This window comes from Mirounga leonina, unplaced genomic scaffold (genome assembly GCF_011800145.1).
Source record: "Mirounga leonina isolate KUSES-001 unplaced genomic scaffold, KU_Mleo_1.0 Mir_169, whole genome shotgun sequence".
Classification (NCBI taxonomy): domain Eukaryota; kingdom Metazoa; phylum Chordata; class Mammalia; order Carnivora; family Phocidae; genus Mirounga; species Mirounga leonina.
Window position 1 is genome coordinate 20,316,509 of NW_023270431.1, and position 13,316 is coordinate 20,329,824.

The window sequence follows — 13,316 nt, forward strand, 5'->3', positions numbered from 1 at the left end:
GTCTGCCTTCAGCTCAGGTCATGATCCCAGGGTCCTAAGATCGAGTCCCACATTGGGCTCCCTGCTCAGCGGGAGCAACATTTCTGTTGTTTAAACCATCCAGTCTAAGATACTTGGTTTTGGCAGCCCTAGCAAACTTATACAGTAAGGTTAAAATCTGGAGAAAGATTAAAAAGTAAAAAAGGAGAAACCTTCAGGGGAAAAAAAATACAATAAAGAGGTCAAAATGAGTATAGACGTAGATGAAGAGTAAAATTTTGAAACATAGGTTTACATTAGTGAAAGTCACCTGTAACTACCATTGTGATAAATAGGATTTTCTCGGGGTTTTTTAGTATTGTGTCTTGAAAGACAAATAAGCCTTTCAACTTTCACATCTCTATCCAAAATTTGCTTTCTCAGAAAGATCTTACCTCACCACCCTTTCCAAAACAGTGTCTTCTACCCCAAGTCATTTTCGAGCCCTTCACTCTGCTTGGTTTTCTTCACAGCACTCAAATCTAAAATTGTAAAATTTATTTTTAACTTGTTTATTATTGCCTGTCTCCCCACACTGGAATGTGAGTTCAATAAGATCAAGGACTTCATCTAATTCACTCCTTTCTCTAGTACCCATAATAGTAATAATTAGTAGGCACTCCTTACAGATCTACACCTAATGAATGAATTGCTCTGAGAAATGCAAGCAGGACAGAACCTTCTTTAAAAGGCATGGGAAAGCCAAGAAGACAATTCTGGTGCACACTGCAGGGGTAGGATTCTGTCTGACTTCCCCTTGCTTCAGGGGCGATAAATCTGAGGCCTTGAGAAACTACCAATCCTGTGTGAGGGGCTGCCCAGCAGCAGATGAGAGAGGCTTGTCCACACACACACACACACACACACACTTGCAATGCGCACACTGTGTTAGCACCATGTGAAAGGGAAATTTGGATTTAGGGCAAGAACATTCTTTTGCACAGCAAGCCAAAATCTCATGGGGATAAATGTACAAATAAAATGCTGAGGAGTGTCTAAAATAATATGTATCACATTATTCTGTTATATACACTACAGGTCACATGAGGAAACTGAAACTCTCTGCAGCCCTTCCCAAATATAGGGAACCATTTAGGGCTGTTCAAAATGATTAGGATTGGCAACTCTGGCACCAGAATGAATAACTGCCTTGGTTCAGCTGTTCTTTTTTGCCATTTTTAACAAGTACATTTTAATGGCCATTATTGTTTCATTCATGTTAAGGTTTATCATTACTGCAGTTAACCTCACATTTATTTTGGCTAGTATCCTTCTTTGAAAGTCCTTGGCATTTCAGTTGGTTTTGATTTGTCTTTTTGGTCACACTCCATTAATAATAACTTAAATTTGAACGGTGCTTTTCAGCTTACAAAAAAAATCGTATTATCATTTGTGTCCTTGAACAGCTCTGTGGGAGAAGCTGAGATTATTATTTCTTTTTTATAGTTGCTGTTTTATAGGGAAGGAAACTGAGGCTTAGTGAAGATAAGGGACTTGCGCAAAGTCATAGACATGGTGAATAGCAGAGCTACAGCTCAACTCCAGGTCTTTGGCTTCTTCTACAAGGCTTTTCTCATAATGACATGAAACCCATTACTAAGTTGGCCTGACTGGCAAAGATCCACTGTCCACACACAGTATATATGTTTATGTTCATGCATAATCAAGCGCACTCACACACACACACACTTACGCACGTGTGGTATCAAATAGAAATCTAAGAAAACAGCGACTAAAACTCACATTATTGTGTCCTGCACCCTCAGAAAAAGGAAAAAGAGGCAAGAAAACCCATTACTACCATTTCTCCCAGCAGAAATTCCAAGGCTCCTTCTTCCCGCCAGGTGTTTGTATAGCGTTACACAAATCTGATGTTCTTTTGAGTAATTTGGGGAGAACCACCACACCACTTTGACCACCAAAAATATCCTCAGGGACAAGAGGGAAATTAGTAAGTGTAAGTCAAGCGGTAAATTCTAACCAGGGCCCCTGTATAAATATTCAAGTTAAAACTGAACAAAGTTTATTTAAATAAAGAGCCAGAGAAATGGCAGATGGCAGACCTAAAGAGGTGGTTTTCAGGAGAGAAAGGCCAAGCTTACAAGAGGAAATAATTGTAGTAAAGAAGGATCCCACTGGGCCTTTGGTATTCAACTGGTCTTCTTCCCAGGCATTTCGCTTCCTTCCAGTTTTCCAATGTTTCATTAGATTGTCCTGGTTTAAAGATTATTAAGTGTAATCCAACACATTCACTGAATTGATGGAAGGGTGAAGGGCCAAGCATGCTCCTTATTCTTAAAGGCATCACCACAAGCTTAGGGTTTAGTAATTAAATTCAGTCATCCCCAAAGATGGAATTAAGTCCCAACTTATACATCACCAGGTATTACCATGTATTTCTGGTATGGATTAACATTTTCAACTCTCTAGTGACTGCCTTAGACATTGAATGTTAAGGACTTCAGAAAACAATTGAGTCTTATTTTTAACAAATAAAGAAGTTGAAGGGATCTCTTGAGATATATAAAACTGAGAAATAAGGGCTGAAGTTCTAGTCTTCTAAGTGGACAAAGTAAGGAATAGTGGTATGTATAGTATACTGTAATTTGTGTCTTAAAGGTGTGTGTGGTGTATGTGCATATTCTTAGAACATCTCCGGAAACATGAAGAAAATGGGAAAAGTTGTTGCTTCCAAGGGAAGGGATTTAAGTTACTGGACAGAAGTGGGTGGGAAATTTACTTTTTTTCTGGATATCCCTTGCTACTCATTAATAGTTCATACATCTGTCACGTCTACTAAAAAAGTATAAGCTCTTTGGGGGCAGGGCCCATTGACCATATTATATTTACCGTTGTAATCCCTGGATGGGTCTAGCATTGTGTTTGGTAAGTAGTCAATAAATTTATCATTGAGTACTTACAGCAGATGTTCTTCTTTTCCCATCTAAAATAAAACTGACTATTACCGAGTATAAATCAATACTAATTTTGTGGCTCTTTCCAAATGGTTTATAATAATTAATCATTCTTAGACAGAAAATAATTCCTTTCTATCTCCTCCCATTTACCAGCCCATGTATTATTTCGAGTACATTTGAATCAACCAGTTCTTGAGACTATTCTGATTTATGAAATGGAGGACATTTTATAAATCATTTTGCTGACAGATGTTTTGGGGAAAAATGACTAGTTAGTATACTTTAAAAAATTGTAAAGAGGTGAATTTTGTGGTCGAGATTCCATTAAATATTTTCTTAGGTGCTTTTTATTAACCAATTCTTTTATAGCATGTTCTCACTCTTGGCACTATTCTTGAATAGGATGTCGCAAAGTCAACACATATTTTCTAAGAAGTGGAAAACTATGATCCAGAATTAAGTAAGGCAGAAGCAAAGAAAACAAACTCACAGAATGGAAATTATAATTATTTAGAGATAGAAGTTTATTCAAAGTTCTCCAGAATATTCTTACATTAAAAATTGTGAGAACCTTGCCACTTCTTTCTCCAGCATAATGATGACACTCCACTGAGGATTCAGATTTTCATCAAGACCTTTTAAAGGTGTGGGGAGCACCTTATTATGTCGTGTCAGTACCCTGGAGAACAGACTTCAATGTGTACCACACTTGCCCTCTAGTGGGCCTTTGTGAGCACTGCAGTTCCCTGGGCTTTTGGGTTTTCAGCCCTAGGCATTTCCAGAGGTCTTTCCGAGTTGGTTTTTTATAAACATATAAGCCCCATTAATATTTATGCCATTAACTGTTAAACTGCAAAGGATGCTATTAAAGGGCTTGTACAGCTTATTCTCATGAGTAGTTAAACATCATTGTTTTCTTTATACAACTAGTTTGCCTTGTAAACTCCTTTCTTTCATAATAGTATAAAGACAAACGTCAGCGCACTCCAGGTCCAATTAGGCAAATTCTAAATTAACGACTTTATAGTATTTAAGTAGAATGAAATGGCATTCCAGTATGTGCATAATTATGATAGTGATTTTTAAAATATTTTGGGACTGTCACATGAAGTACCTTCTCTCCAATTCAGAAGACTTCCACAGTTTTCATTACTGTTGTTTGCTCGCTCTTTAATGCTTACATTACTTTGTGACCACACCAAAGCAAAAGGCAGATGAAAAATCCCAGCCCCTGGCGTAAAGCCTGTCAATTACTAACCGTTTCCACTTAGAATAGAATTTTGGCTCATACTAACAAAGCCTGACTTGCCACCAAGTTTGCCTCCTTTTGGACAATGTACTCTAGCCATTAAGATTAAGTTTAGTGCAAATGTGTGACACTCAAAATAATAGCGATTTAAAGAAGATGATAAAGCTTTAGCTCTTTCTTGTGTAAACAAATTTCAAATGTAAGGATCAATACAGACCTTCGGGTTCAACCAAGGCTGAGGTTTATTCTAGCTTGTTACTCCACCATGCTCAGTGCACGGATTTCACTTCCTGGTCCCAGGTGTCTGGTCTGTTTCCAGGCAACATAACAACATTTCAGCCAGCAGGAAGGAAGAGGAAAACCAGGGCCACTCTTTTAGGATCCTTCTTGGAAGTTGTACCCATTACAACTACATCCAATTGGACAGAACTTTGTCACATCGCCACACTTGGCTGAAATGTCTTTATTCTGGGCTGCTCTGTTCCGGCTAAAAATCAAGAGTTCCAGTACTATGGAAGAAAGCAGAATTGATATTTGGGGATACACAGCAGTATTTCCCATAGCTTATAATTCCACCGATCGCCTTCATTTGACAGTTCCTACTCTTTTCTATTTTTTGCTTATTTCCTTCTGAGAGGTAACATCATCCTCCTTTCCATTTGCCTTCCACCGGTGATGTTCTGATGGTAAAGACTGTTTCCTTTTTCTCCCCCTTCTTTCTCTAAGTAAACTCGTCACTTGGCCTGCCAGTTTTCACCATGTTGGTGCATTCATTCCTTCCGCAGGTGATGGCTATGCCACCTGGCCCTCCACTGCTGGGAGTGCTGCTTACCATTTCCCTGGGCGCCATCAGGCTCATTCAGGCTGGTGCTTACTATGGGATCAAGCCGCTGCCACCACAAATTCCTCCTCAGATCCCACCGCAAATTCCGCAATACCAGCCTCTGGGCCAGCAAGGACCTCACATGCCTTTGGGGAAAGATGGCCTTAACATGGGCAAGGAGCTGCCCCGCATGCAGTATGGCAAAGAATATCCACATCTACCCCAATATAGGAAGGAAATTCAGCCAGTGCCAAGAATGGGCAAGGAAGCAGCACCTAAGAAAGGCAAAGGTAACATCATATTCCTGTGCTGTTATGAAACAGCAGCTTTCCAAAATCCGAAACTATAAGATCGGGGGAGAAGCTAAATTTTAGAAATTTTTATTTTGGACTGTGTTACTGACATTAAGTGTTTACTGTTCTCTAAACTCTATCCTTGAAAGGTTCAAGACCTAAAAATACAAGCAAAATTACTGTTTTATGTTGTGCTTTATTATTTTAACAGCATTAAATGGCACAAAACATATTTTTATTCCCTTATTCATTATCTATTCCAACATTTGGCAACTATTTAATGAGCATCTATTTTTGTGTCAGAAGCTGGGCCCGATTAAAGTGGTCGGGGAGGGGGGTGACAAGCCTACAGGAGGCTGCTGGAAGGCGTGGAGAGCAGGACTGCTCTGCCTCTTCCAAACTTTTCTTCCCTGAACCTGAGGGAAACCAATCTGGATTCACTCCCTCTCGTTGACACTCACTCAAAAAGGGTACTTCTGATTAAGACCGTTGAAACTAGAGATGGACAGGTTATCAATGCAATTTCTCAGCATCACGATGACCTTGAGTGAAAATTGCACATGACTTGGTGCAGCAATATATTACCACCAAGAATTAAAAAAAAAGAAATCCATTATCTTAAAGAAACAGCTTTCAAGTGCTTTTCTGCAGTTTTTCAGGAGCACAAGGTAGATTTGGAATAGGAATAACTTCTAGTTCTTAAGAACCAATAGCCTTAAAAGACTTCGAAAAAAGTTTACAGCATCATCTAGTGTACAAAGAAAACTTGCGCTAGAATACCTTTTAAAAAGTATTTTTGAATACCATTAAAACTGCTTTTTTTCCAACAAGTATCTGGCCAACTTGTTTCTGCTTCAATAAGTCTTCGGAAAACTCAAAATAAAAACAGGTGACTAGTCAGTCTTCTTTACTGGGAGAGCAATGTTGTTAAGGACCTGCTGTGTTAGAAATATATACATATGAAAGCACTTTGTGAACCAGGTGCTGGATAAATGCCAGTGTTTTTAAGAGCACTTTAAGCTACTACACCTGTTAATCAATAAACTGAGAGGAGGCTATGAAGGGTAAGGACTGCATATAGAGATGAAAATTTTTCCCACTGCCTTCCAGCCATATTCATTAGTTATTCAACACCTACAAAATGCTTATCACTGTGAGAGACACTTTTTTAAAACTTCATGAGCTTCATCTGGATTCCTAGGAAACCTAGCAATCAATTGTAGGAAAAGAACTGCATCGGCATAGCAATTCCCTTTGAGGAACTGGAGGTCATTCCCACTGGTCCCTGAAAAAGCAGGAATCTCTCTGTCTGGGGTACTAGTGGATTTGGTGCTAAGAGGCCTAGAGGCCAGAAATGAAAGACCTGAAAATAACATAACTATTGTATGGCAATTATATATTTCAATTAAAAAAAAAACAACACCTCTCTGAAACGACTTTTCTTTGTAAAGTAAGATCTGTTGAGAAAATCAATGGCATAGGTAAGTAAAAATGCTCAGTAAATACTAAAGCATCATAAAACATTTGAGTTGCTACAGCTGGTCATTCAGGCAACCCTAAGAACAGAGTACATTCCAGGCACTGTGCTGGACACCAAGGAATCCTGATGAGTAAGACATGACCCTGCCCCAGACACTCTTGATATCGTAGTATGTACTACACAATTCACTTGGATATAACATGTCTTAATAGTACAAGACTATCGACTTAGCATAATTGAAGTATTCCCAATTTTCCCCTCTTCAGGAGCTGATATTCCACTTAGGGGATGATCTCAGCCATTTGTTCTCCTTCCTTTCTTAAGTGGCCTGCCCAGCTTTTGGAACTTCCTGTACTTATTCTGATGGATACCAGATTGTAATAAGAGAATTTGCTAAGAATATGAGTTCTGTGGTTCTATTTTGTTCCCTGACAGTAGGTCAGTGGAAAATATAATGGTCAGGATTAAGATGTGACTACTGGTTAACATAAAACTTTGAGGCCATAAATTTCACTTATGTTTCATTTCAGTAGCATAGAAGATCCAGAGTTGTGTTACTCTGAAAGGCACAGTATAATCATCTTAACAGAGATGTGCTTTGTATTTTGACAACAATTTGTGAAAGCACAGCGTCTTTCACATCTATTATCTAATCTTGTAGCGAGGCCATAATATTCTTGCTGCACAGAGAGGCAAGCCAAGACAGTGAAGGCCCAAGTGGCCCAGTCCAGATTCATTTCAAGACCAAGAAGAGCTTCCTGCTCCTCCCAGCTCAATTCCTTCTCCACGCTGCTCGTCAGCCTCAAGTATCTTATTCACTTCTTCTGTTTGAAACCCAATTTGCAAATGAGAAATAATTTATTAAAAATTTGAATTCATATGAGACTTAGGAAATCCTATAGCACATTAAAGAAATTAAGCAAAAGTATTTGGCTCTAGAGGACAGATGTGAAAGATGTTATTTATTTTTTTTTAAGATTTATTTTTTTTTAAGATTTATTTATTTATTTGAAGGGAGAGAAAGAGGGCACATGTGCACACATGTATGCGAGGGAGGGGCAGAGGGAGAGGGAGAGAATCTCAAGTTGACTCCCTGCTGAGTGTGGAGCCCTAAATGGGGCTCGATCCCATGACCCTGAGATTATGACCTGAGCTGAAATCAGAAGTCAGCCGCTTAACCTACTGAGCCAACCAGGTACTCCATGTGGAAGATGTTATTAAACCACGCACAAAATAAAATACTTCTATTCCCCCCTGATCTACATGATAATTACTTTACCTAACACATCATACTGTATTTCAACACAAGAGGAAATATTATTTAGCCACAAATTATTATATAAAAAAACAAGGACATGGAAAAATATAGCATTAAATAGAAAAAGTAATAAAAAAATAAAAATGGAGAATGACTCCATTGTTTAAAATACACACACACACGCACACACACACACGCACACCTAGAACACAAGATGGAAGCACATATAAATGTCAAGTGATTATAGGCAAATTTGATTTTTCTTTATCCTTTTTTGAATTTTCCAAAATCTCCATAGTGAACACACCATAACAAAACTTAGAGTTTTGTACTTGGAAAAATGTTTTTTCATACTTTTTAGCTTTTTTTCCTTAACCAATGCTGATAAAAGCAGCTACAGGTATCAGTTCTCAAAAAGTATTTCAAACATGACAAAGCAATTATTAGCTTGATTGTTCTTTAAGTCCTGATAGTCCTGGAAGATGAACACATTATTCCTAGTCTTTCCTCTCAATAAGGAATAGACTAAGGTGTCAGAACTAAATAATGATCGTCATGACTTCCTTGAAGTGAAGAATAATAAATATTAATTTTTCTCTTTTTTCCTGTCCCTCTCCTCCTCCCTCTCCTGCTCTCTCTGTCCCCTCTCTCCCAGTAGAAATACCATTAGCCAGTTTACGAGGGGAGCAAGGTCCCCGTGGAGAGCCTGGCCCAAGAGGACCGCCTGGGCCCCCCGGCTTACCAGGTCATGGGATACCTGGAACCAAAGGAAAACCAGGGCCACAGGGATATCCAGGAATTGGAAAACCAGGTATGCCTGGAATGCCAGGAAAGCCAGGAGCCATGGGAATGCCTGGAGCAAAAGGTGAAATTGGACCCAAAGGGGAGATTGGGCCTATGGGGATCCCAGGACCGCAAGGACCTCCAGGGCCTCATGGACTTCCTGGCATTGGAAAACCAGGTGGACCAGGATTACCAGGGCAACCAGGTGCAAAGGGAGAGCGAGGTCCCAAAGGACCACCAGGACCTCCAGGCCTTCAGGGTCCCAAAGGGGAGAAGGGCTTTGGGATGCCAGGTTTGCCAGGCCTAAAGGGTCCTCCAGGGATGCATGGCCCTCCTGGCCCTGTTGGACTCCCAGGAGTGGGCAAACCCGGAGTGACAGGCTTCCCTGGGCCCCAAGGTCCTCTGGGAAAGCCAGGTCCTCCAGGGGAACCTGGGCCCCAAGGCCCTATTGGGGTCCCGGGAGTTCAAGGACCTCCTGGGATTCCTGGAGTTGGAAAACCAGGCCAGGATGGGATCCCTGGCCAGCCAGGATTTCCAGGTGGCAAAGGGGAGCAAGGACTGCCAGGGCTGCCAGGACCCCCAGGCCTTCCAGGGATCGGGAAACCAGGCTTCCCAGGACCCAAAGGTGACAAGGGCATAGGGGGTCTTCCTGGGGCTCTAGGACCAAGAGGGGAGAAAGGACCAGTAGGTGCCCCTGGAATGGGAGGTCCCCCAGGAGAGCCAGGCCTGCCTGGAATCCCAGGTCCTATGGGTCCTCCAGGTGCTATTGGTTTTCCCGGACCCAAAGGAGAAGGTGGGGTTGTAGGGCCACAGGGGCCACCAGGTCTCAAGGGCGAGCCAGGGCTTCAAGGCTTCCCAGGAAAGCCAGGTTTCCTTGGTGAAGTAGGGCCCCCTGGCATGAGGGGTTTGCCAGGTCCCATAGGGCCCAAGGGGGAAGCGGGGCACAAAGGTTTACCAGGGCTCCCTGGTGCTCCAGGGCTGCTGGGACCAAAGGGAGAACCAGGAATCCCAGGGGATCAGGGTTTACAGGGCCCTCCAGGCATCCCAGGGATCGCAGGCCCAAGTGGGCCCATTGGACCACCTGGAATGCCAGGCCCCAAAGGGGAACCCGGTATCCCAGGGCCCCCTGGGTTCCCTGGAGTAGGGAAGCCTGGAGTAGCAGGACTTCATGGGCCCCCAGGGAAGCCTGGTGCCCTTGGTCCTCAAGGCCAGCCGGGCCTTCCAGGGCCCCCAGGCCCTCCAGGGCCCCCAGGGCCCCCAGCTGTGATGCCCCCTACACCACCACCCCATGGAGAGTATCTACCAGATATGGGGCTGGGAATTGATGGAGTGAAACCCCCCCATGCCTACGGGGCTAAGAAAGGCAAGAATGGAGGGCCAGCCTACGAGATGCCTGCCTTTACAGCTGAGCTGACTGCGCCTTTCCCACCTGTGGGGGCCCCGGTGAAGTTTGACAAACTGCTCTATAATGGCAGACAGAACTACAACCCACAGACGGGCATCTTCACCTGCGAGGTTCCAGGGGTCTACTACTTCGCATACCACGTTCACTGCAAGGGGGGCAACGTGTGGGTTGCTCTGTTCAAGAACAACGAGCCCATGATGTACACGTACGATGAGTACAAAAAGGGCTTTCTGGACCAGGCGTCTGGGAGTGCGGTGCTGCTCCTCAGGCCGGGAGACCGAGTGTTCCTCCAGATGCCCTCGGAACAGGCTGCGGGACTGTATGCTGGGCAGTACGTCCATTCCTCCTTTTCAGGATATTTATTGTATCCCATGTAAAAAAAGAAAGAAAGATTTAATAGAAGAGAAGAAAATGATGCACCGAAAAAACCCAAATGAAAAACATAATTGCTTCAAAACATTTATATAGTTGGAAAGTTATATTTAAGTGAAAATCTAAACCATCATGTACAAATAAAAACTAAGATGCATGTTTAGTGCTCTGCATAGCAGCCTGTAATTAAAAATGATGGGATAGATTTATGTATCAAGTACTGACACTTGTGTTGTACCTACTGGAATCATATTAGCTGTTGTATTGTTATATGCTTCCATGATAACCTGCTTATTCAGATCAGTCAAAATATTTCAGCATGAAAGATCATAGCTAATGAAAGTCACTTGCTCACATTGTTTAAAGATTTATAAATATGGCTTAAGGAAATGTCAATGATAACAATTATATACCGTATTTACTTGCATAATTTCCTCTGTCTTTGGGCAGATGTTTTGCCAGGGAGGGTGGGGGAGGAGTTCTGCCGTGTTACAGCCCCAGTGGGAGGGAGTCGGGGGGGGCAGTAGGGTTTTAGTCCAAGGGCTGTTTCCCTCCCGTCAGAGGCTGTGTCTCTTATCAACACGAGTCCTCAGAATTGTGTATCTCGTGTTTCTAAAAGAACAAGTGAGCTAATCGCCTGCCGTGTAATTTACTCAGTAAATTCTGTGTGCCTCACACTGGATGAGACATTTGAGGGACATAAGACAGTGCCCCAAAAGGAGCTAAAAAAACAGGTGGGAGACAGGAGCAGTAATTAACTCACTTATTTCTTAAGGATCCTTTTTGTTTTATTTTCTGTAATTTTTTTTCTTCCCTCCATGTAATTTCCACTATGACCCAACTAATATAAACACATGGAAGTCATAAGAAAAAAATAATAACTTTCCAGTTTTGTGGAATATTCATTATCAACAGTTTTTAATTATGTTTACATGTGTATAAAAATCCCCTTCTTTTGCCTACCCATACAAATGAGTACAATGAGGTTTCACCCATGAAAGGGCTATCGCTATTTTTCAGTAGCAGTTGAATTTTGAGGAAATTTCCTGGTGTAGTATATATGCAAACTGGCATGTTGTCTCAGGTTCCAAAGTCAATTTCCAAAATCCAAGCCATCCTTTATGTGGGGAGAAAAAAAAATTTCAGAAATACGTAGGAAAACAACTTTTTTTGAAAAAACGATTTCTCAAGTTTTAAATTTAAAAATGGATGTACTAGTGTCGGTACTAGAACTGTAGGAAAAGAACTGTTTCTTTAGAAGCAACCTGTGGGAGAGCTATCTGAAATGTCAAAGGGCAGGAAGAGCCCCCGCTGCTTGGGTCACCTCACACTCAGCACAAATCAAGAGCCAATACAAGTTTAAAGAGAAAGATACGTATCTTTCCAGGTTTTCACTTAGGTACATACTAACTGCTGCGGGCATCCAAATCTGGTCTCAAAACACAGGCAAGATTTGTCAGTCCGCTGTGAGTCTGCTGCTGTTACTATAAGCCACTGGGGAAAATAATGTGGGGCTGTGGTGGTAGAATCTTGTATCTGTTCCTCAAAATTAAGAGTGAGAAGTTGAGGGGAAAGGTACAGATGGAAAAATACACAAATAAATACGGTATAAACACACATGGAAATGTGTCTATGTCGAATCTGAATCATTTTAACCATCAAGAAAAATTCTCCTCAACCTAATAGATGTCTTTCCCTTACATGGTATACGAGCACCATTTCTTCTCAATTTCTTAAGAAGAGAAATGAGTTCATTACCAGAGGGTTTCTTATTCACTGTTAATTCTATGACAAATTTTCCCATCAAAAGATACCTGACCCAACCTTCATTTTCAAAGCAGACAGTGTCTATGTGGTCAAACATCCTTCAGATTGGTCTTGAGGATGCTGGTTTTGGACTGATGACTATGGAGGCAACAAGGATCCACTGGGGTCCTTCTGCTGAAGAGCTGCATTGGAATGGCTTGGAAGCAAGTCAGATCAGCCGATCTGTAAATCCGTATTTATCTGTACATGTATGGGCTTTTTATTTCCACCAAGTAAGAGAGACAGTACCTCTTTCGTTAAGACCAAATTTCACTTTTTAAAATACCTTCCAACTTATTTATTGGTTGTTACTCAATTGCCTATATATATATATATATATATATATATATATATATATATAATGTGTGTGAGTGTGTATATTATCAGGCATATGCTCCTAACTTTTAGATAGGGGAGGAGCAAAATCTATGCCAGATACTGTATATTCTACAATGGTGCTAATCTCAGACCTAAATGAATTACTCCATTTAATTTAAAAAAGAGTTTTAAATAATTATCTATGTGTCTGTGTTTCCCTTTTAAGTGTTGCACATTATGTTAACACATTAGTGTAAAAGCAGATGAAACGACATGTTCAAAAGTCTAGGGGTAGTGCTATAATCCCTACTCAATTCAAAATCAGCTAGAGCTTTTCCATGTGAAATGGACCAAACTGGCATTATATTATTTAAACACAGAGTTTTAATGCAGTATGACATCCCACGGAGGGAAAGAATGTCTGTAGTGGGTGACTGTTCTCAAATATTTTACAGAACACCATGAAAGGTGACCAGACTGGTGACTTTTTTGAGTTTCCATGATAGATTTGAGACTTGTCAATAGCAAATCATTTTTGTATTTAAATTTTTGTACTGATTTGAAAAAAGACTTATTAAATATCTTTAAAAGTA

General features: G+C 41.2%; 1 protein-coding gene across 3 annotated transcripts in view; it reads left to right on the top strand.

Annotated features, from left to right (window-relative positions):
• COL8A1 (collagen type VIII alpha 1 chain) overlaps positions 1-13,316 on the top strand; it is a 160,622-nt gene extending 147,306 nt beyond the window's left edge. For 2 of the 3 annotated variants that reach the window (XM_035015219.1, XM_035015218.1), the window contains 2 exons: positions 4,971-5,298; positions 8,695-13,316. In XM_035015219.1, the coding sequence (XP_034871110.1) occupies positions 4,974-5,298; positions 8,695-10,604 (2,235 nt within the window). In that variant the 5' untranslated portion in view covers positions 4,971-4,973 and the 3' untranslated portion in view covers positions 10,605-13,316. The remainder of the gene's footprint in view (positions 1-4,970; positions 5,299-8,694) is intronic. The other variant, XM_035015220.1, reaches the window with a different exon arrangement.